This window comes from Oncorhynchus gorbuscha, linkage group LG08, assembly GCF_021184085.1.
Source record: "Oncorhynchus gorbuscha isolate QuinsamMale2020 ecotype Even-year linkage group LG08, OgorEven_v1.0, whole genome shotgun sequence".
In the NCBI taxonomy this organism is placed as follows: Eukaryota; Metazoa; Chordata; class Actinopteri; order Salmoniformes; family Salmonidae; genus Oncorhynchus; species Oncorhynchus gorbuscha.
The window spans coordinates 66,397,933-66,417,816 of NC_060180.1; the positions used below are offsets into that span (position 1 = coordinate 66,397,933).

The following is a 19,884-nucleotide window of genomic DNA, read 5'->3' on the forward strand; positions in this document are numbered from 1 at the left end:
AGGAGTTTTTGTATGGAGGTCAATGAGAGAGTCGAATTTGGTCAACAACAAACAAATGTATGTCTTATTTGTTACGTGATATTTATTTGATCCAATAGAAGTTTCATAATGCTGATATAAGTAGGGAAGGTGACATCCCGGAAACTTAAAAGAAAAAACACTTTATTATCGGAGACGTCTCGGGATGGCTATGCATGTTCATTAAATGAGGCTTGTAAGCATAGCTTCACTCTCCACTGAATACAGGCAGTTGATGTCAACAACCCTCATCGAATATTTTAAAAAGGACAACAATAATGAGATGTATCCATTACAGGAGATGAGATGTATCCACCAATCCAAAGAAAGGATAAGGCGGGAGCGAGACAGCCAGCAATGCCGCTTTGTGGACAACGACTCCCATTGTAAAGGCAGAGACATGTATCTTGGCACTATATCAATCATCTTCGATATAACTCGATATATTTGAAAATGAAGACAGGACACTTTTCCACCCACGACCCACTTAAAAATATATATGTTTTACTGTCAGAACCTGGCCAAGTATTATGATCTACACTTATTGTTTAGTCCCACCTAGACTGCATATCCAGCTTGTGAGCCCACAACTAAATTCTAGTGTGCATAGTGGACATGGCAACCTACTATTCTGGCATACTTTTGAAGTATAGCTGTAGTAGACTAGCCTATAGTTATTCATATTTGTAATATTATTTTAATTCCAATCAAATATATTAATTAATCAACCGTCCACTTGTCGGCGCTATAGAGAACCATACACCATATTCACCTCTGTTACTATAAGTAGTCCTGTAACGTTGTGTTTTGTTACATTGTGTAACAATGAAAGGCTGAAACCTTGTTGCTTTATATGACTGCGAGCTGCTGTAACAGTTACATTTGATGGCAAATCCAAGCATTCGTGAAATTCCGAATTAGTGAGAGAGAGGAGTTATAATTTATAAATGTATAATGATTTCATAGAAATTCAAATGATTTCATAGGGAAAATTTCATAGGAAATGTGATGGTTATGCATTGCTTGCACGGAGGAGATCAACGCTTTTGCATCGCCAAAAAATCGTCCCTGCACCTTTATTTTCTGTGGTCTTTCTTGTGAGGTGGTGATCAGCAGCTGCACGGACAAGACAGCAACGATGCGTTCAGAGACAGACTTTGGCTGTAACTACACGAAAGGGTAACTAAGAATAACTGCAACGGATATATTCAGTGTTAATAGAATCTGCCTCGAACGCATAGGAATGCACTGAAATGCATTCTCCATTTATTTGGATTCTCTTTCGCAGCTCCGCGTACGGAGATGATTTATTTTTGTGATGGCGAGGCGTCTGTTTCCACGTGCCTGGATAAATAAATCGTTCTATTTTCAGGTAACAGTTCTAAATCGTTTTACAATTGTATATTGACTGGGCTCAGTCTACAATTTGTCGAGCAATTTTACGCACGCGGGACACAGTGCACCCTCTTAAAATTATGAAGGGACTCAAATGTTGGTTTTGTAGTAGCCTATACAGTAAGGCCATGTATGCAAGGACAGCCACGAGCTAGACATTTAGAGATTGAAAATACTGTTTTGCTGAAATGCATATTCTTGCATGCTGCCACAAAGTGCGTCAATTTGGTTTGGAAAAATAGGCTACCCCAAAGAACTGTCAGAAGTAAATTATGCCAGACTGTAATATGATATTTTAGACTATGGCTATAGGCTACACTATAGCTTTATACACTCTTATTGAATGTAGGCTAATTCATTGGCCCAATGTAGTCCTGCGATCCTATTTTCATAATATTGTTTTATATTTCATTACAAATTGGTGATGTCGTAACAACAGGTCACGTCCAACAGTAAGGGGTGGATGTGGGTCACCTTTGTCCCTGCCTGAGGCCACCAGCGGCATATTTGATTTACGTGTATCCACTGCGACAGCAAGAATAATCCGACGTGCTGGATAATATGGCTGAACTAAGGGTTTTGGGCACTCGGGGCCTGCAATTCCACTACACCATAAAACCCTTAGTGGGAAGAGGGAGAGAGGGGCCACCCAGTGTGTGTATATGTGTTTCTGTCTATCTGTTAGTGTGTTTTGGGTTGGATAGTATAAAAGTTTATCTCACTTGGATGTGATAGAGTTGCTTGTGTACTCAGGCTTTGCATCACCGCCCTATCACGATGGTTCCCAAACCATCACTGTGGTAATGTTGACATTGCTCTCAATGTCTGATAGGCTTGCTTTGCTTTTGTTACATATATCATGGAGACTTAGCTAATATGTAACTTATTCAAGCTCCTGAATACATTTCTGACTACTGGCTGTAGGGGTGTGTTGAGGGCATTCAATAGCACATGATAATATTATATTTCCATGTTTAGCTGTACTTAACAGTTGTTCCACCATCTGCTGAAACACAGCATGTGGTGTATTCAGAGAGGGGAAATGTTCTGAACATTGCAGATATAATCAGAATGAATAGAGCACACACGATTCCCTGTTCAATCTGACAGATAATCATATATGTTCTACAATACACATTTCTATCTGAACGTTCTGTAACACTACATCCTCCTGAACAGACCCGTGTTAGAACAAGATTACTACTCTCTGTAGAATGTGGCCTCTTGGCAGGACGGTCAACAGAATACGCCTGCTACAGTGATTAATGAGGTGACCATAAATCCAAACAGACTTGACCGGACCAGACACCGGAAATGTAAACGTGGCTCAGCAAATCCATCTATTTATATATATTTCTTCCCATAGAGGCACTTTAGTTGAGCAGTTTCAACCTTTTGTCTGTACTTTCATAGGATTGCAGACACTTTAAATGTAGTATAGCCAGAGAGATTGGAGTATAGCTGTTGTTTTTACTAGTTTAGATATAAAAGGATCCTTGACTACTTATTAATGCAAGTCAAGTGGGTTGAGAGGTTTACAGAGTACTCAGTCCACCACCTAGCTGGTACCAAACCCCTTTTCTGTGTTGCCAGACTGTCATAGCAACAACGCTATTTGTTGGCAGGCCATGTAAGTTCTTCACAATGCTAAATGTTTGGCTGCCATAGGCACAGTACTATTTGATTGCGAAGTGAAATACTGTCTGGCATAGGGTCTTTATGACATCTAACAACCTATGTCCTCAGCCACATCAAATGATGTTTCACCCTGTGTGAATTCCTGAGCCCCCCCCCGATGTGAGGTTAACCCCACTTGCTAGCACCTGGCTAGTTATTTTGAGCAACGCAAGGTTATAAAAAAGTTTATTGACAACACACTAACACAGCAAGGAAATACTGTGTTTACTCAGTAGTTGAGAGTTGCCCTTAAGAAGCAGTTATGAGAGAGAGCAACAGAGAAATAGATAGTAAGGAGCAGTTATGAGAGAGAGCAACAGAGAAATAGATAGTAAGGAGCAGTTATGAGAGAGAGCAACAGAGAAATAGATAGTAAGGAGCAGTGTTTGAGTGATCAAGGCCAATAGCAAGGGCTATTATTTCCTTCAGTGTAAAGACAGTCTGTGCTATGTGCAAGCTGCACAGACTAACCCTCGGCAAAGGAGGTGTTTGAAACAATAAAAGGTGATTTTACTATTTTTACTGCCACTGCATTATGAAACATGCGTTAGTGGTTGTGACCCGTGGTGACTTAAGTGGCAGGCCGGGCTTATGCAGTGATGCTTTTACTGTAGAGCTAGCCCTGGCCTGGAGTAGGGGGGTGCAGGGTATCATGACAGCCTTTATTGCATAATAGTGTCAGGGAACGTGAAAATGGCATACTGTAGACCCTTAGAAGCAAAGAGCAATGGGCTGTAGGATAAATGTTACTCACACATGACAGCCGCTAACTGTCTATGAGTCAAAGTGCAACCCAACGGTGTGAAGTCTTTTAAACCTGTTATTATATGCATTATTGTTGCATAACACAAACACAATTAGCATTTTGGCACCTCATTGACTGCAACCGTTTTACTTATCAGACGGTAGCTAGTAGATGTGCAATTTTGATCTCACCTGTTTCAACTTGTGAGACTGGAGTATTATTACTGCATGCAAACCAAACACATCGATCAACACACACACACCCACACACAGCTCCTCATCGAAACACAAGCACAGGTAGAGGTAGTTACTCTCTGACACTCACACAATTACTTTTCAGACATCCTCTGTCTGCCTACAAGCAGTTATAAAACTCTTTGCCTCACTCCCCCCTATCTGAGATATCTACTGCAGCCCTCATCCTCCACATACAACACCCGTTCTGCCAGTCCCAGTCTGTTAAAGGTCCCCAAAGCACACACATCCCTGGGTCACTTGTCTTTTCAGTTCACTGCATCTAGTGACTTGAACGAGCTGCAACAAACACTCAAACGGGACAGTTTCATCTCAATCTCTTTAGTCAAATATTCAATCATGGACACTCTTACTGACAGTTGTGGCTGCTTTGCGTGATGTATTGTTGTCTCTACCTTCTTGCAGTTTGTGCTATTGTCTGTGCCCAATAATGTGTGTACCCTGTTTTGTGCTGCTACCATGTTGTGTTGCTACCATGCTGTGTTGTCATGTGTTGCTGCCATGCTATGTTGTTGTCTTAGGTCTCTCTTTATGTAGTGTTGTGTTGTCTCTTGTCGTGATGTGTGTTTTGTCCTATATTTTTATTACATTTATTTATATTTTTAATCCCAGCCTCCGTCCCCGCAGGAGGCCTTTTGCCATTTGGTAGGCCGTCATTGTAAATAAGAATTTGTTCTTAACTGACTTGCCAAGTTAAAGGTTAAATAAAGTTTTTAAAAGTTATCTTGTCAGATGATATGAGCCCTGTGACATAGCCTTTAGCCCAGGGCTTGACTTGGGCAGGAGATCACCGGAGCTGAGTACTGGCACCTCAAATGTTCTTCTGCTTGGGTTCCTGCACCTCCTATGGATTATTACCACAAAAGTATTAAGGAGTTCCTGCACCTCCTATAGAATATCGGCTCAAATGTATTGAGGAGTTACTTCACATGAATAGAAACAGTACCGGCACCTATTTCAGTCCAATTCAAGCACTGCTTTAGCCTATTGGTTGTAACTCAATTGATTTTACAACTAGGCCGATGTCTCGAGTCTTCAAACACAGACTCATCATGGAGCCTCATACTTAAGTGACTACCAGAGCCCTGTATCTTTAAAGTGTGTGTTAGCCCACACACACACACATACACTACAGGGGTCAGATCAGATAGTGTAGCAGCGTGAGCTCCCCTGGTGCCTTCCGCTAGTGAGGCTTTTGGGAGGGGAATATCTGATCCCTATCTGTTACCACCTTTCTGTGAGGACAACACTGATGTGGGTCGGATTCATTGGGGCATAAAGTGGCAAAACAAAATGGAAACGAGCGTTTCTCATACAAGTTCCATTTCACACCGTTTCAGAGGTCCGACAGCTTTCTTCCATTTCGTGTCTGGTGGACACAACTCAGGACTCTCACTCTCTCTCACACCCCTTTAAGTCATAACTCTGTCACTGTTCAAGCTTATTCTTCTCATCCCAAAACAACACCTCTTTAATCTCCAGCCCTGGTCATAGTCCTGATTTAGAAATACCAAGTCAGAGAAAGTCGAAGGCGATTGGTCCCTGTCGCCTCATAAGGATCTTATTGGTCGCAGTTGCCTTTCAGACATGCTCTGATTCCAAAATCCACACACTAGCATACCACTTAGTGTGAAGCAATGTATTGTCATGGCAATGGGGCAGCCCTTAACGTTAATCCCTGATTGGGTATGCAACATTAGTATGCTAGTATGGACATTTGAACGTAGCCTATGTCTGCATACATGCCACAGCTGAAGTCATAACTCAATTGGTTTACAACTATGTCTCGAGTCTTCTATTACATTACGGCCAATCCAACGCTTAAGTATCCCTGTGGATAGGCCAAGTATCCCTGTGGATAGGCCAAGTATCCCTGATAGGCCAAGTATCCCTGATAGGCCAAGTATCCCTGATAGGCCAAGTATCCCTGATAGGCCAAGTATCCCTGATAGGCCAAGTATCCCTGATAGGCCAAGTACCCCTGTGGATAGGTCAAGTACCCCTGTGGATAGGTCAAGTACCCCTGTGGATAGGCCAAGTACCCCTGTGGATAGGTTACTGTGGTCCTTCTGTAGCTCAGTTGGTAGAGCATGGCGCTTGTAACGCCAGGGTAGTGGGTTCGATTCCCGGGACCACCCATACGTAGAATGTATGCACACATGACTGTAAGTCGCTTTGGATAAAAGCGTCCGCTAAATGGCATATTATTATTATTATAAGTCAAGTACCCCTGTGGATAGGCCAAGTACCCCTGTGGATAGGCCAAGTACCCCTGTGGAAAGGCCAAGTACCCCTGTGGATAGGGTACGTGGATAGGCCAAGTACCCCTGTGGAAAGGCCAAGTACCCCTGTGGAAAGGCCAAGTACCCCTGGTTGGGAATCACTGTTATAAATCATAAGTGACTGTTCTACTGGATGTCATAAGGTGAATGCACCAATTTGTAAGTCGCTCTGGATAAGAGCGTCTGCTAAATGACTTAAATGTAATGTAAATGTCATAACAGAATAGCTCACCTTAACCAGATCATGAAATTAGTGAAAAATCCATAGTTTCTGATGCATTGACAATCAAATAACATCAACCAACTGAACTTAATATACAAATAGTTATATCACATGGTGTGATGTTTACTATGTAGGGTAGGTGCTCGGCACACTATAATTTCATAACATTACATGGTAGAACTCGTTGACGCATGCTCATGCATTTAAAGGGAATGAAGCAATCAACCAACCGACCTTCTCTGTTTGATCCCTACAGGCTCGTATCTCCTTTGTGCGGGTGAAATACCTGTTCCTCACCTGGCTGACAGTGTTCGTGGGAGGCTGGGTGATCTACGTCCAGTATTCCAACTACACCGAGCTGTGCCGAGGACATGAGTGCAAGAACTCCATAGTGAGTACAGACACATCTGACATATCATATTCATGACCGACTTTCATATTGTTATGCTTGAATTGATAGACAGTCGTTAGGGGGAACAGGAATGACAGGAGGAGTGTGTCAAACAGGCTATGGGACAGATTGGAATGACTACATAATATGGGGGTGGCCGATCGGCGGTACTAACTGCTGGACCAGCCAGGTCACGACCCAGTTCTACTGTGATACTGGAACATGTGTCTGTTTCTTAATCCATTCTTTTACTTTTTAGATGTGTGTGTATTGTTGTGAATTGTTAGATACTACTGGACTGTTGGAGCTGCGAACACAAGCGTTTCACTACACACGCAATAACATCTGCTAAATATGTGTTATGTAACTAATAAAATGTGATTAGATTTTTAGTAGTTGTACTAGCACTGATGTAGTGCAAAGCAGGAATCATTAACTAGATTCAGTGGCGGGACGATTATGTTTTCCTGAGTGGATGGTCAGGGTGCCAGAGCAAATTGACCTCAAGAAGCCCCTAATGTTGAACTGAAACAGCATTTCAAACCTTGCTTACATTTGTATATGATCACGTTTCTCTTTTATGGGAATACTTTGGAACAGATTTCCAAAATGTAAATAACTTGCAGCTGATTTGCTGGTGTTTTTATGGTCTTTTATGTCGAAAAATGTTTTTGTTTTTTAAAATCATACGCGGGCCAAATTCGGCTCGCGGGCTGCCAGTTGGGGGACCCTTGTAAAGAGCATCACCCATTTTTATACTCCACCGTTTTGACATCATCCATCTCATTCAACCGTTGAGGGTTAGAGCACTGAGACTTATGAAGCTTACAGACACAAAGGCTCAAAGACAAGCTATTTGGCATTCGGACGCTTGCTGTTACCAGAACTGCTACCACGAGACTGATTTCATTCGTACTTGGCTAAACACTGCCACCCAGTGTTCATGTAAGATGCGAGCGTCAAACAGAGAAAGAAGTTGGTGAAAGGTCTTTGGGGAAGTCTGTGGCAGTTAACTTTTATCTTGAGTGAAGTGTTGTTGGTTCTGACCATAGAAATAAAACAATAGCGAGGTAACTAAGATTAAAATCTGTCACAAGTGGTTTAAGCGCTATGGTTCTGACTTTGTAATACCTAGCATATTGTTGTATTGAGTAAATAAGTGGAGAGGAAGAGACTAACACCAACCCTCCACTTGTCAGTGTGACAAATACAGGAGGGGCATCATTGACGGCTCGGCCTGCAGCAGTCTGTGTGACAAAGACACCCTCTACCTGGGAAGATGTCTCTCTACCAGCCCCAACCACCAGGTGAAGTAACAGACCCTACCTTTGACCTGCAGGGGTTACTGTAAATCAAATCAAACTGTATTTGCCACACGCGCTGAATACAACAAGTATAGACTTTACAGTGAAATGCTGAATACAACAAGTATAGACTTTACAGTGAAATGCTGAATACAACAAGTATAGACTTTACCGTGAAATGCTGAATACAACAAGAATAGACTTTACCGTGAAATGCTGAATACAACAAGTATAGACTTTACAGTGAAATGCTGAATACAACAAGTATAGACTTTACAGTGAAATGCTGAATACAACAAGTATAGACTTTACCGTGAAATGCTGAATACAACAAGAATGGACTTTACCGTGAAATGCTTTACTTACAAGCCCTTAACCAACAGTACAGTTCAAGATGAAGAAAAGATTTACCAAGTAGACTAAAATAAAAAAAGTAATAATAAAAAATAACACAATAAGAATAACGAGGTTATATACAGGGGGCACCGGTACAGAGTCAGTGTGGAGGTTATATACAGGGGGCACCGGTACAGAGTCAGTGTGGAGGTTATATACAGGGGGCACCGGTACAGAGTCAGTGTGGAGGTTATATACAGGGGGCACCGGTACAGAGTCAGTGTGGAGGTTATATACAGGGGGCACCGGTACAGAGTCAGTGTGGAGGTTATATACAGGGGGCACCGGTACTGAGTCAGTGTGGAGGTTATATACAGGGGGCACCGGTACAGAGTCAGTGTAGAGGTTATATACAGGGGGCACCGGTACAGAGTCAGTGTAGAGGTTATATACAGGGGGCACCGGTACAGAGTCAGTGTAGAGGTTATATACAGGGGGCACCGGTACAGAGTCAGTGTAGAGGTTATATACAGGGGGCACCGGTACAGAGTCAGTGTAGAGGTTATATACAGGGGGCACCGGTACAGAGTCAGTGTAGAGGTTATATACAGGGGGCACCGGTACAGAGTCAGTGTAGAGGTTATATACAGGGGGCACCGGTACAGAGTCAGTGTGGAGGTTATATACAGGGTGCCCAGGAAGTCCAGGATCCAGTTGCAGAGGGAGATGTTTAGTCCCAGGGTCCTTAGCTAAGTGATGAGCTTCATGGGCACTATGGTGTTGAACGCTGACCTGTGTCGATGAACAGCATTCTCACATAGGTGTTCCTTTTGTCCAGGTGAGAAAGGGCGGAGTGAACAAGGCAGTTAACCCACTGTTCCCCGGTAGGCCGTCATTATAAATAAGAATTTGTTCTTCACTGACTTGCCTAGTTAAATACGTTTTTTTTTATTGAGCCCTGTACAAGCTGTTGTTAGCACTGTAGAGCCTTGTAGAGCCCTGTACTGTACAAGTAGTCTTGGTTTGTTCTAAGTACAGATCCAGGTTTTGTAAAACCAACCTTAGATCAATGCATCTTGGGATAACCTACTACAACCGGGACCTACAGCCCTAATGTCGACTCAAGAAGGCACTTTAGCAAGTTCCAGTATGTAGCCAATGGTTTTATTGAAGGATGTGGTGTCTTCAGTAGAAGTTCACTATAGTATTTCCCACGCAGTCAGTCCAGAAGAATAAGTCAGAACCATCGGTTCTTCTTATCGACTGTAGGTGTATAATAATGTCATTCTATAATAATGTAATTCTACTAACTTGGGTGTGGTTGTCCTTCTCATTCCCCTTGCCTGGGCCCTCAGGTTTACACAAGTGGTTGGGGTGATGTGGACGGGGTGATCCGCTGCCGGGTGGGGGAGGTGCTGCACTATGAGCTAGGAGAAGAGCCGGAGCCCCGGAGGGAGGCTGCAGTCTTCGACAAACCCACCCGCGGCACGTCTGTGAAGAAGTTCAGAGAGATGGTCTTCAATCACTTCAAGGTTCTGGAACTCCTGCTGCTTTGACTTTAGTATATGCTGTGTCACAATGGCAACAACAGCATAGCATTACAACTAAAATTTGTCTTTTGTTGAAAGTGATTTTGTTATTTCACCATCAGTTTTACCAAAATCTCCAGATTGATCATGAGAACATCACCTTAAGTTATTTTCCTTTTCTTCCTACCTCCGCTTCCCTAACTCCTTCCGTCTAAAGTCAAAGCTGGGCGAGCAGGCCAACCTGGCCAGCCTGGTGACCAAGATCCTCACCGTCGCCGACGGCAACAAGGACGGGCACATCTCCCTCCCTGAGGCCCGTTCAGCCTGGGCTCTTCTCCAGTTGGATGAGGTGCTGCTGGGCCTGCTCCTCCAGGACCGGGGCCACACCCCTCGGCTGCTGGGCTTCTGTGGGGACCTGTACGTGACCGAGAGGGTCCCCTACGGCCCCCTGTACGGTCTCGGCCTCCCCTGGCCACTTGAGGCCTGGGTCCCCAGTGAGGCCCGACGCAGCATGGACCAGTGGTTCACACCCTCTTGGCCTCGCAAAGCCAAGATCTCCATGGGTCTCCTGGAGTTGGTGGAGGACATCTTCCACGGCAACTACGGCAGCTTCATCATGTGTGACCTGAGCGCCAACCATTTCGGCTACACGGACCGCCACGACCTCCGCCTCACTGACCCCAGGGCCATCGTCTCTGAGGACGCGTTCCGGCGAACCATGCGCGCGCTGCACTGCGAGAAGGACGACGACTGTGTGCTGGGGCCGGACTGCCGGACATCGTGTGACATGGCTCAGAAACGATGCAGGGAGGTGGTGACCCAGCCCAACCTGGCCAAGGCATGCGGGGCGCTGAGGGACTACCTTCTGAGAGGGGCGCCGTCAGAGCTGATTGAGGAGTTGGAGAGGCAGCTGTACGCCTGCATGGCCCTCAGAGGCTCGGCGGGACAGATGGACATGGAGCACTCCCTGATTCTGAACAACCTCAAGGCCCTGCTGTGGAGACAGATATCCCACACTAAAGACTCATGAGGGGACAACACAAGAGTCCTCAAATACTTAAAAGGAAAGATTCACCCATTTTGAACATTGTGTTTGTGCATCTGAGTGATGTTCTATTGATTCCAGGGGTCATTTCATGTGGTCATGTGTCTGAGCTATTGCTGTTCAAGCAGGCAAGAAATACTATAACATTCAAAATGGGTGGATCGTTCATTCAAGATGTACTACATTGTTTTGTTTTCCTGACTCATTGGAAGAATAATAATTATAATTCCTGTTCAGGATGCTGGAAAATAACTGTAGAGCTGCTGTTTTACAACAGGGCTCATGTAGTCTTGTTTTCCTCTTGGAAAAAACAGATGGAACATTTGTGGTAAGTTATGAACTACACATTGGAAGTAGTATACTTGCACATTTCGGTTTCTTCAACGTGACCAAGGAATCTATCCGACGAAACAGTATTATAGAGGTCTACGGTATTGTTCCAATTATCTCCTTTCCAGTGTGCACTTGTTCCCTTCTGATTTGAAAGAAAATGACTGGTATAACAAACATGGTGGAAACTCCCTGTACCTCAACCAATCCAATGCTTTTAGATTTATGGGAAATAGCGGATAGTGTACACCTCAGGAGACATTGGAATGTACCCAGGTGTCGTCCACCCTCACTTGTTTAATGGCATTGCTGAATCGGCCTATGACGAGCCATTATTCTTGGTTTGTTTACCATGTACATTTTCACGTGTAGTTTTCCACTAACCGTGTAGCGTCTCATGAGTACTTGTGTCATATACAAGAGAACTATAAAACTTGGAATTAGTCAACCACGTATGAAGGAGGTACTGTACATGAACTGCTCGCTTTATTCAACTTCCTGTTTCTGCAACTTTTAAACGAGAAGGTCACTCTTAAACAGGAAGCCCTGTCCGGTTTCTGAAGGAGCTGAAGCACACAGCTGATTGAGGGAACAATGTATGTTTTGAGGTTTGAACCAGCATGATTTTGCACAACAAAACCAGATACCACATACCACTCACTGTGGTCTCATCTTAATTTCTTTGTCAGAGTTGTGGATTATCCTGACTGTAGAATGCAGTGACAGTCTAAGGAAATGTAATAACCAATATGTTGTCATACCCAATTACTTGTCAAAAAATAAAGTCTTCCATCAGGTCTATCATTCAACCACACCAGAATTTCCCCAAAATATCTAACACACACACGCCACACTGGCAGTATTTCCATAGAGAGCAAAGTGAAGTCATTTGCAATAAATTTATTAAGCCAATGTGCAGTGGTTGTCTTTGGAACGGGCAGTGGTCCCCGTCCCTCTAACCGTCCGCTGCCTCTGCTTCCTGTGCACGTAGAAAGCTGGCCTTTTTCTGGGCGACGCGGTCCTTTCTCTGTGCCAGCGAAAGTTTGGCGCGGTTCCACCTGCGACAAACAATGCCCCCATTAACCATCAGCACAGTAAACAAATGGCAGACCGCTCAAATGTTTTTAATACTACAAGTGGATATACAGTATACAGGTTGCTTCTCTCAGCCCCGTCTTGAAAGGACAATGGACATCAGCCGTTGCAAATGAAGGACCAACTACATTTTGCTCAGCGTACTTTGAATCATCATAAAGAAGCACTACTCCAAAGTGTTCCCAAGCAGAAATCCAGCAACAGTGACAAACCCACCTCTTCTTTTTGACCTCTTTTTTGAGTTTCTTTTCGTGGACTGGGTTCTCTCTGATGGCGGTGTGTGCTTTCTTGTACATCTCCTCTACCTGAAAGAATGACACATTGTTTAAACAGAGTTAGGGTAACGGTTTCGGGACGAGAGTCACAAAACACAGACAACCTTTCAGCACTGGTAATTAATCTCGCTTCTCTCAGCCCCGTCTTGAAAGAACAAAAAAACATCAGCTGTCGCAATTGAAGGACCAACTACATATTGCTCAGAGATCTTGGAATCATCCTGAAGAAGCAGCAAATTTACACAGCAAACTGTGAGAAAGGAGTTGCCAAACCAACTGATACCCTCACACACCAGGAGAAACTACCATCAGTCTGGCAGCATTACACTTCTAATATCTAATTCAGTGGGATGTGCAAATGGACTTACTGTGTCTGGCGTGACTCCGTTCTTTATGAAGCGCGAGAACTGTTTCTTGTAGGCGTCTTCGTCCTCCTCCATCAGGTAGCTCATGTAGTCCGACACGTTCATGCCCATGATGTGTTTGCGATGCATCTCTGTGTTGAACTCTTTGCTCTCCACGTCGTAGCCAGGGAATCGTTTTGTAGCCAGGGAATCGTTTTGTGCTGAGGAGAAGAGGATGGTGATGTGGTACAACACTGGATTACTTGGGTTGATTTAATGACTTTGAATAGTCAAATAAAAACAAGTTTTTCCAGAATCACATTGTATAATGACAAAGGCCATGTCTTATTACAGGGCCGATGGTCTGGTCTTGATCATTCATCACACAAACAAATCCACGGCGAAGAGACATGGACACAATGTATCTCCCGACAGGATCCACAGTGAGGTGTTCAGCCTTCACTACAGGTTTATGAGAGAACTATCATCCTCTACCCCTCTGTGTTGATCATATAGGACACTTCAAGTCTTAGATGGGCAAAAAAGGGGATACATATTCAGCTTTATGCTGCACTTAAAGGGATAGTTAGTGATTTTGATCATGAAGTCATTAATCTACTCCCCCCCAGAGTCCAATGAACTCATGATACCATTTTGACATCTCTGCATCCAGTATCAAGGAAGTTGAGTTAGTTTTGCAGACTAATGCTAACCAGTGTTAGTTAGTGCAATGACTGGTGGTCTCAGGAATAGCTGTTCCCATAGACTTCGTCATTGCGCTAACGCTAGTTAAAAACTTCCTCCACACATACATCAATCCAACTGGCCCAATGCTCTAACCACTAGGCTACCTGCCGCCTCTAAAGTGCACATCCGCCTAAATATTTTGCTTTGTGACCTGGGAATTTTAATTTAGGAGCACCAGTGCGCCTAGAAAAATTAAGGATTCTAGTTTTAATTTCTCAGTCGAAAAGATAAATGATATCCACGAGTTCATCTGACTGGTGGGGTAGATAAAGAACTTAATTCCCAAAATCTCAAACTAACCTGTGAGGAATTGAGAGCCCACCGTCGACAGCACCCTTTAGTGCTCCGAACACCTTGTTTCCTGTGGACGTCCTGGCGAGCCCAGCGTCTAGGAAACACGTGAAGGCCCCCGGCTGGCCGTCTATACTCTCCACGTTGAACTCGTCTCCAGTCACCTCCACCTGGCCCTCGTACACCTGATCCAGGCCGAACTTGTTCAGCAGCTGAGACGACAAAGAGAAATTAGAGAAATATAGTCTAAAATTTAGCAGCAACCCCTTTTGACAATTCAAATAGTCTAATGGATAGAATCTTGATAAACTGAACATTCATTGCATTAACTACTGTGCTGCTGGATATCAGACTCAGTTAAGGAATATCCCCACACCAGCTTACACACCCCCACAAAATCAAAGAGTTCAGTGTATTAGAAAAAAATAAGCATTTGCTAGCATCAAATCTATACACAAAGTCCACAAAGCCCAGGTCTGTCTTGCTTTGTCAGCACAATGATACTGGTTCTGGCTCTGGTGAAAGGTTTTAGTCAAAAGCCCCCAAACCCAACATCAGCAACAATTCCTCTCCCTTCATTTAAAAGAAGTATCCTTTGCCAGTGCAGAACTGCAGGTGAATGGCTACACAGGTGCAATCAACACCCTGACATACAACTTCACTCAAGGGGAAGTCATGCCTGTTGAATCACAGTGATGTCAACAATCTGCCTCATGAAATCAGAAAAATTAACTGAGAAAAAGCAGAAAATCTTAGCACGAGTGTGCACACTTACGCATATGTGGCCATCTCTATGGGATTGTACAAGGACATGTAGCTATGCATTCTTCTCTGTTTGAGACTTCAGTATGTGTAAGCATGTCATAGGTTGTGTGTGTGTGTGTGCTACCCTTACCCTGCGGGCCAGCAGAAGGCCCGTGCAGTAGGCTGCAGCGTAATTTGTCAGTCCCACGGTGATGCCATATTTAAGCAGCTCATGGGAATAGGCAGCAGCGACAATCTGGTCTCCCTCGATCTTGGCGTAGGCAATCTGAAGCAATTGACGAAAGTGGTAAGGGCCAGGATGTTTTTTTACAAATCTAAATAGTTGTTGAAAATCACACCAAGTCTGCACACAACAGCCCACCAGCAATCACCTGGCAACAGATATCTCTGTTGGAGAACCTCACAATCATCCTGTATTTGGGTGTGTTGTACTTGTTCTTGTCTTGGATGACCAGGCGCTTACGGGCAAAGTAGTCAGTCTTACCCTCTGTCAAAGACAAATCACACCAAACACACAACTGGTTAGTATGCCAGCATTAGCCAAGAGGACATTGACAATTACAAGACTAACTTGCTTCTCTCAGCCCCGTCTTGAAAGAACAAAAAAACATCAGCCGTCGCAAATGAAGGACCAACTACATATTGCTCAGAGATCTTGGAATCATCATGAAGAAGCAGCGAATTTAACGCACAAGTTCACTGGTTAGTATTCACCATTAAAATATGCCTATTAAACACTTTTCAAATCTATTGAGTCCGTGGTTCGTAAATGTGCATTACATAAACAAAATGGTATGATTATTCACCTCGCCTTCTCCTGAATTTCACCTGGTATCTCTTGAAGTACGCCTTACTTTTCACTACTTTCACGAAGCCCTGTGGAGAGGAGAGGTGAGACAGCTGCCATTGCATATTTCTGGTGACATGGGTGTCACTCACCTAACGTGCAATACATATTACTGCAGTGTAAGTTCTCCATGAAACAGCTAGCTGTTGAAACACTTTTCTTCAGACTGGTCGCCAATTTGCAAACTTAACTTGCTAGGTAACGTTAGGGCTTTCAAGCAAGAGTATCGACTGACGACTTCTTCACACAATGACCAGTTTCATTCGCATGGAAGACAAGCAGGCCGATATATTAACAACAAACACGTTATGCATGAAATTATTTATTACTAGGAAATGTCAAAGTAAGGCCTTTCAGCACCATATCACCACGCTGGAACCTAGCGTTTAGCTGACCGATGCAAGTTTATATCACAAATCCAACGTCATCCATTTCAAAAGAAACAAAACACCAGACATAGAAATGCACAAGACAAGTAATAGCATAACATGTTTAATGTTGACAGTATATGACGAGAGTATATTTACCATTTTTGCAGTTTTTCCAACTTCTCAGTTGACAGCCTTTTCCAGAGAGCCGGTAAAATATGCTGACGTTTCAGACAGGATATGTGTTCTTGTGAATATAAACTGTAACGCCACCTAGTGGATTGGAGGAGAAATGCATGAATATAAACAAAAAATATAAAATAAAATGAATCTCATCGCTAGCCTCGGCTTCAGGTGAATGACTGGGCAGAGGCTACAATATTAGTCATCACCCATGGATGTTCTTACCATGGGTGATGATAATAAACCATCACAGAGTTTCAAGTTTTTATGTCAAATGTAACCTTTATTTAACTTGGCAAGTCAGTTAAGAACACATTCTTATTTACAATGACGGCCTACACCGGCCAAAACAAGTGCACAGGTACAGTGAAATGCCTTTCTTGCTCCAAAACCCAACAATGCAGTAATCAATATCAATGTAGCACTAAAAATTAACAGGTAGTGTAAAAACACACCAGAAATAGAAATAAGGAACAAAGGGTCATTGTCCTGGCTGACATTTACCAAAACACCAGCAGAGGGCAGCAGCAACCCATTCCAGTGGACAGTAGCCCAGCCCTGCAGTATGTGATCTCGGAATGAGGCATTTGGGTTCGTGGCGCCTTAATTGGGGAGGACAGGCTAGTGGTAATGGCTGGAGCGGAGTAGGTGGAATGGTATCAAATACATCAAACATGCTGAGGGCATTCGCTAATTTCCAGCCATTATTATGAGCCGTCCTCCCCTCAGCAGCCTCCACTGCTCACTACTTATGTTAGGCATGGCATTTCTGAAAGTCCAATAACAGTGTTTAAAAATGATGTAGCTGTGCATCAGAGAGGACTGGTGAGAGGAGCAATAGGAGGATGGTCTCATTGTAATGACTGGAATGGAATCCATAAAACGGTATCAAACACATTGAACATACGGAAACCACATGTTTGACTCCATTCCATTGATTCCACTCCAGCCATTACAATGAGCCTGTCCTCCTATAGCTCCTCCCACCAGCCTCCTCTACTACACAGTGGTATTCAACTCTTACCCTACGAGGTCCGAAGCCTGCTGGTTTTCTAATGTACCTGACAAGTAATTGCACCCACTGGTGAACCAGGTCCCCCCTTATTAGAGGGGAACAATGAAAAAAAGCAGTGGAAGTGCTTCAAGGTCATGAGTTGAATTTGAGAGGCCAATAGCCTATATACTTTGTACTGTTTCAAAGGAGAGTACTTCTTCCTTTTTGGATAGGTATAGATTAGATAAAGATGGGGAGACAGAGTTACTGGTCATAGAGCAGGTTTCAAACCCATGCCCAACGGGGCTTATGTGTAGACCCAACTTGGCAGCACTACCACCAGACCAGACTGCCACTGCTTTGATTTAGTTGTTTTTATGCTGCCTTCTGAAATGAATTCATTCATATTTTGTAAAAAAAATATTTAATTTTTTTTTAAAGTTATTTGTTGTTAATGGCATTTTTAAATAGACTGACTATAAGCCATCTGAATTGAATAGGATGTTTTGATATTAATCACAACCTCATGCTCCTTTGTAAACTGCATTGTGAAACATCATGACTCATGAAAAGTGGGATTTTTTAGAACTAACTCAAGATAGACCCCAACCTGTAGTTTCCAATGGGAGCAAATGAATCCCTGGGGGCAGAACAACCAAGGAGGTGGGCAAAGCCAAGCATGAGTTAGCAAGAGCCTATTGGCACATTCTAGCGTGTACAGTATTAGCATATTTCCATATTTGCATATTGGTCACAAGCATTTCGCTACACTCGCAATAACATCTGCTAACCATGTGTATGTGACCAATAACATTTGATTTAATTGTATTTCATTAGGGAACGCCAACTCTGTGAAGTGTGAGTGTGCAATAACTCAATTCACCCTTGCACTCCTTCTAAAAAACACATTTTTTTATAAACTTTGGCAAAGGGTAAAGTCTACAAACTTAGGCCACTCTGTTTGCAACGTATTCTAGTTTTGGAAACAGAAAACTGTACTGAGATCAAATGTTTCATCGATGAGAAAATTAGCAGAATGTTGTACAAAATAAATCTCGCCCCATCTTCTCCCACTGCCGGCCACTGGGCTTCCTCTCATCGCCATCTTCTCCCACTGCCGGCTACTGGGCTTCCTCTCATCGCCATCTTCTCCCACTGTCGGCCACTGGGCTTCCTCTCATCGCCATCTTCTCCCACTGCCGGCTACTGGGCTTCCTCTCATCGCCATCTTCTTCCACTGTCGTCCACTGGGCGTCCTCTCATCGCCATCTTCTCCCACTGTCGGCCACTGGGCTTCCTCTCATCGCCATCTTCTCCCACTGCCGGCTACTGGGCTTCCTCTCATCGCCATCTTCTCCCACTGTCGGCCACTGGGCTTCCTCTCATCGCCATCTTCTCCCACTGCCGGCTACTGGGCTTCCTCTCATCGCCATCTTCTCCCACTGCCGGCCACTGGGCCTCCTCTCAACGCCATCTTCTCCCACTGCCGGCCACTGGGCTTCCTCTCATCGCCATCTTCTCCCACTGTCGGCCACTGGGCTTCCTCTCATCGCCATCTTCTCCCACTGTCGGCCACTGGGCTTCCTCTCATCGCCATCTTCTCCCACTGCCGGCCACTGGGCGTCCTCTCATCGCCATCTTCTCCCACTGCCGGCCACTGGGCTTCCTCTCATCGCCATATTCTCCCACTGTCGGCCACTGGGATTCCTCTCATCGCCATATTCTCCCACTGTCGGCCACTGGGATTCCTCTCATCGCCATCTTCTCCCACTGCCGGCCACTGGGATTCCTCTCATCGCCATATTCTCCCACTGTCGGCCACTGGGATTCCTCTCATCGCCATCTTCTCCCACTGCCGGCCACTGGGCGTCCTCTCATCGCCATCTTCTCCCACTGCCGGCCACTGGGCTTCCTCTCATCGCCATCTTCTCCCACTGCCGGCCACTGGGCTTCCTCTCATCGCCATCTTCTCCCACTGCCGGCCACTGGGCTTCCTCTCATCGCCATCTTCTCCCACTGCTGGCCACTGGGCTTCCTCTCATCGCCATCTTCTCCCACTGCCGGCCACTGGGCGTCCTCTCATCGCCATCTTCTCCCACTGTCGGCCACTGGGCTTCCTCTCATCGCCATCTTCTCCCACTGCCGGCCACTGGGCGTCCTCTCATCGCCATCTTCTCCCACTGCCGGCCACTGGGCTTCCTCTCATCGCCATCTTCTCCCACTGCCGGCCACTGGGCTTCCTCTCATCGCCATCTTCTCCCACTGTCGGCCACTGGGATTCCTCTCATCGCCATCTTCTCCCACTGCCGGCCACTGGGCTTCCTCTCATCGCCATCTTCTCCCACTGTCGGCCACTGGGATTCCTCTCATCGCCATCTTCTCCCACTGCCGGCCACTGGGCTTCCTCTCATCGCCATCTTCTCCCACTGTCGGCCACTGGGATTCC

General features: G+C 44.7%; 2 protein-coding genes and 1 non-coding gene across 3 annotated transcripts; 1 reads left to right on the forward strand and 2 right to left on the reverse strand.

Annotated features, from left to right (window-relative positions):
* Positions 1 to 818: 818 nt before the first annotated feature.
* Positions 819 to 12,341, forward strand: LOC124042042 (divergent protein kinase domain 1A-like). Its single transcript, XM_046360322.1, has 6 exons — positions 819 to 1,197; positions 1,307 to 1,390; positions 6,851 to 6,985; positions 8,185 to 8,292; positions 9,981 to 10,157; positions 10,372 to 12,341. Exons 2-6 carry the CDS (start codon positions 1,337 to 1,339, stop codon positions 11,182 to 11,184), a joined length of 1,287 nt encoding a protein of 428 aa, XP_046216278.1. The 5' UTR covers positions 819 to 1,197; positions 1,307 to 1,336; the 3' UTR covers positions 11,185 to 12,341.
* Positions 12,342 to 12,414: 73 nt separating this feature from the next.
* On the reverse strand, positions 12,415 to 16,543 carry LOC124042043 (60S ribosomal protein L5-like). Its single transcript, XM_046360323.1, has 8 exons — positions 16,421 to 16,543; positions 15,853 to 15,922; positions 15,418 to 15,533; positions 15,177 to 15,311; positions 14,291 to 14,493; positions 13,268 to 13,445; positions 12,841 to 12,929; positions 12,415 to 12,587 (listed from the first exon to the last, which is right to left on the reverse strand). Exons 1-8 carry the CDS (start codon positions 16,421 to 16,423, stop codon positions 12,485 to 12,487), a joined length of 897 nt encoding a protein of 298 aa, XP_046216279.1. The 5' UTR covers positions 16,424 to 16,543; the 3' UTR covers positions 12,415 to 12,484.
* Positions 13,661 to 13,784, reverse strand: LOC124042389. Its single transcript, XR_006840143.1, has one exon. It is a non-coding gene; the product is annotated as a small nucleolar RNA SNORA26 (small nucleolar RNA).
* Positions 16,544 to 19,884: the final 3,341 nt, after the last annotated feature.

Coding starts and splice junctions, on each gene's coding strand:
- LOC124042042 (XM_046360322.1), top strand. CDS start 1,337: ATGGCGAGGCGTCTGTTTCCACGTGCCTGGATAAATAAATCGTTCTAT. Junction 1,391..6,850: donor ATAAATCGTTCTATTTTCAG/GTAACAGTTCTA, acceptor TGATCCCTACAG/GCTCGTATCTCCTTTGTGCG. Junction 10,158..10,371: donor TGGTCTTCAATCACTTCAAG/GTTCTGGAACTC, acceptor TTCCGTCTAAAG/TCAAAGCTGGGCGAGCAGGC.
- LOC124042043 (XM_046360323.1), bottom strand. Junction 14,494..15,176: donor GCCTTCTGCTGGCCCGCAGG/GTAAGGGTAGCA, acceptor TTGTCGTCTCAG/CTGCTGAACAAGTTCGGCCT. Junction 13,446..14,290: donor GGGCTCTCAATTCCTCACAG/GTTAGTTTGAGA, acceptor CGATTCCCTGGC/TACAAAACGATTCCCTGGCT.